The 3,881-nt window shown below is 46.7% G+C and overlaps 1 protein-coding gene across 1 annotated transcript in view; it reads right to left on the reverse strand.

Annotated features, from left to right (window-relative positions):
* Nucleotides 1-3,881, reverse strand: part of FYB (FYN binding protein) — a 54,531-nt gene that overhangs the window by 43,069 nt on the left and 7,581 nt on the right. The window contains exon 2 of the mRNA XM_015420164.1: nt 865-1,036. Within this exon, the coding sequence (XP_015275650.1) occupies nt 865-1,036 (172 nt within the window). The remainder of the gene's footprint in view (nt 1-864; nt 1,037-3,881) is intronic.

Consider the following 3,881-nt stretch of genomic DNA (forward strand, 5'->3'; position numbering starts at 1 on the left):
ACAGAGGCCCTAGAATCAAGGGGTGGCCCTTGGCCTGGGCGAGGCGGGCAGCAGCCACTGCTGATGCTGAAATCCAGTTGCCAGGGCCCCGGATGGGGCTAGGGTTGCCAACTCTGGGTGGAGAAATGCCTGGAGGGTTTGGGGGGTGGAGCCCGGGACGGCAGGGCTTGGGAAGGGGGGGGGCTTAGCAGGCTACAAGGCAACCAAGTCCACACTCCAAAGCAGCCATTTTCTCCACGGGAACTGATCTCTGTCATCTGGCGATCAACTATATTAACGGGAGATCTCCAGGCCCCACCTGGAGGTTGGCAACACTTGATGGGGCGTGTTCAAGTGGTGGCAGGAGCTTTATTCCCTCCCCCCCTTGAGGAAGTGGGGCTCAGTTGGGCTCCACCAAGCTCAGGGCCTAGGGCAACTGTCCCTGCTGCCCATTGGCTAAGACCATCCTTTGGAGATTACGAATAGAAAACCAGATGTAGACACTCCTTCTTCCCACCATTGTTCCTCAAGAGTCTCCTTTTCTGTAAAACAGTGGCTGGATATTCTGCTGTGACGGAAAACAGACGGCCAGGCTTACCCTTGTAAAATGCCCTTTGAAAATATTGGCCTTGGATTTTTTCTTCTTTGACCAACAGCAAGGCATTCACATGGAGAATGTCTTACCTCATGTTCAAGAATAGCATCCTCCACAGCATTCACATAGCAACAAAAGACAATAAACACTGCCAGGAGTGACAAAGACAAGGTACATGTAGATGACTATGTGGGGAAGATATTTCACTACAGCTGCGATCAACGATTCCCTCCTTCCCCCAGACACAGAGCAGAACATGAAAGAAAGCAGGATTCCATTTAGTTACCAACCTGGCATCAGACCTAGGTTTGATGTTTCTCGGAGGGAGAACTGGTGCTTGCGTTGATGGGTGGGAAGGTGAAGGATGTGGTGGTGGTGGTGGTGGTGGTGGAGGTGGAGGTGTGGCAGAAATGGGTGGTGGGAGTGGAGACGGTAAAGGCACTGGATGGGATTCGTTGGAACCTAGGAGGAAAAAGCCACAAAGGAGAGCGACAATGAAGGTGACCATATTTAAAGAGAAGCCCTGGCCGATTCCTCACTCACATCGCGAACTTCACTCTTGTAATTTGAAGGGGAAACATACTTTCTAGGTAGTCTGCCTCTTTGGTCAGCCAGCAGTCTTGCCCCTTCTTCCATACGTGAGGCTGCCTTTCAAACTTACATATTTGAACGTCTAAGGCTGTGATCAGATGGTAGGCTTTGGCATGGTCTGTCCGCGCCTCTAATTTCTCCAGCGCTATTTGTTCTGGAGAAGTGTGGCCAGACATGCCACCCTATTCCTGCCTTACCCTGCGGTCGACCATTCAGACCACCACTGCACAGTCACCATGGAGAGGGTGGGCAGGCAGCTTCTTTTTTAAAAGAACAACAACTCTAATGTGTGCATGCGCATAACTGCTTATTTGCTAGGAGTAGATATGCAGTTATGCACACAAAACTAACTGGAAAAAAATGGTGGCAGGGGACCAGAAATGTCAGACCTCACAAAGTGGCTTAAGTGCACAAGGGAGAGATCAGACACCTGGAAATCCATGGTGAAACATGTTCAATTGTAAACACCAGACTTTATCCAGTGTTGGGAAAGTCAGGGGTGAGGACGGGGTGAGGACGGGGGGTGGGCAATGACTGAGGGATAGGAGGAAGATCTTGCTGTCTGATCGTGCACTTCAAATCCAGTAGGGAGCCGTCACGACATCAGAGCAAACTGCCCATCTGATCACAGCCTAAGTGAATCTGCAGTTAAGTTTCACTTAGTAGCTAGTTATGTTGAATCAGCTATTCTATTGTCTTTGCTAGTTTTACTTCCTGTGTCCTATACTTCATCATGAGATCAACCTTGTGTGACTCTTTCTAAGTTACACAATTAACAGCAAATCCCCCTCCTGTGCCTGATCTCCCTGAAATGCTTCTCTTGAGGGGACAGGAGACCCTCAGGAACAACATGAGAAGAAAACTGGGGGTCTGCAGCCAGAAAAGGGAATTGATAGAAAGTAAAGGGAATTGATAGAAAGCACAGCACACTTTAGGACCTGCGGTGGCTCAAGTGATTAAGATGCTGAACTGCAGGCTGTGAAAGGTCAGTAGTTCAGCAGTTCGAGACCCGGGTGCTGCATGACGGAGTGAGCTCCCGTCTCTAGTTCCAGCTCCTGCCAACCTAGCAGTTTGAAAGCAAGAAATTGCAAGTAGATAAATAGGTACCACTTCAGTGGCAAGGTAACAGCGTTCCGTGCACCTTGGTGTTTAGTCATGCTGGCCACATGACCACGGAAATGTCATCGGACAGTGCTGGCTCTTCGGCTTTGAAACGGAGATGAGCACCACAACCCTAGAGTCGGATTCGACTGGCTTTCAAGCAAGGGAACCTTTACCTTTACTTTATCTTTCGTCTTATTCAGTTGATGTGAGAATGCAGGTATTGAGTATTTAGTGCAGTTGTTTTTTCCCCTACAATCAAGTCACAACTGACGAATGGTGACCCAGTAGGGTTTTCAAGGTGAGGCATTCAGACGTGGTTTGTTATTACCTGCCTTTGCGTAGTAACCCTGGTATTCCTTGGTGACCTCCCATCCAAATGATTATCCAGCTTAGTATCTGAGATCTGATGATATCGGGCTAGCCTGGGCTATCCAGATCAGGGCTATTGCAGTTTAAATTCTGCTTTTTTCCCTCTGCATGTGAACTTTTAGAGAGAGGCTTGCTTATTTGGCAAAACCTTGCCCAATGGAAATTCTGGGGCATTTGAGAAGGTTCATGTTTGCAGATGAGTTTATAAAACAAAGAACCTCCACTGTTGCTTAAACCAACATCCACTTCCTTTTTTGTCTGCTTCTGACAGACGGTTGTTTTCTTCTCAGTTTCCCTGTCTTGCATGTATCTTAAGATACAAGCTGTGGAGAAGTGCCCTCCACAGCATTCACCCTAGAAATTCAAAGTTATGCTGATGGATCTGGCAGAAGTAAGAACAAAAGGTTTAATGTCTCACACCCTTGTTGCAATGTCACACCAAAATGGGACAGAGATTGGAAAAGCCAAAAGTCTAGCTAGTAATTTCTTCCTTTCAAAGCAGGAAGGCAGGATGACGCCAGAGAGGGACAGACTGCCAAGGGAAGATTATGAATTCACAAGACAACATGAGAAGGAACTTTCTATTCTCCTAGTTCATCTTTCTTGGATGGGCAAGAGCTGTGAAACACTAAGTCTTTACCCAGAGACTCCATATTGTCCACATGGCAAGGGACAATGGGGAGAAGTCCCAACTCTGTGAACTAAGGTACTTGTGTGTATGTTGTCATCTAGCCACTTCCATTTTATGGTTGTCCTATGAAATAATGTCCTCCAAGGTAAATAAGGAGTTTTAAATGCTGCAACTTCAAGGTAGTTTATTCTAATGAAACCTACTTTAGCATTTAAAGGATTGTGTGTTTTCACATTTTCCTTGTATCCTTGCTAAGTCTGATGTTTGAACAGACTGTGTGTACTCTTTTTATTTTTGTTTGTTAAACTTTCTTATGTTTTGACTGCTCAGAGCCTGGTCTCTGTACACACACCATGCCTATTTGGTCTTGCTATCCAAAAGGTGGTAAGGATTTCTGGGCAACGAGTGTGTTCACATCCCTTGAGCGCAATTGCTCCCAAGTGTGATAGTTCATCCCTGTACTAGATAGTACTAGTGATGTGGGAAATGTGGCAACTAGGGGGCCTTTAAACTGCAATGCAGATACTGAGTGGTAGCTGAACAAATCCATCTAGCAGAAGATACTGTCTCAGATTTGTTAGTGGTAGCGATTACTGCACAGTAAGAAGTTTG

The sequence above is a fragment of the Gekko japonicus genome, unplaced genomic scaffold (genome assembly GCF_001447785.1).
Source record: "Gekko japonicus isolate JY-2015 unplaced genomic scaffold, Gekko_japonicus_V1.1 scaffold86, whole genome shotgun sequence".
In the NCBI taxonomy this organism is placed as follows: domain Eukaryota; kingdom Metazoa; phylum Chordata; class Lepidosauria; order Squamata; family Gekkonidae; genus Gekko; species Gekko japonicus.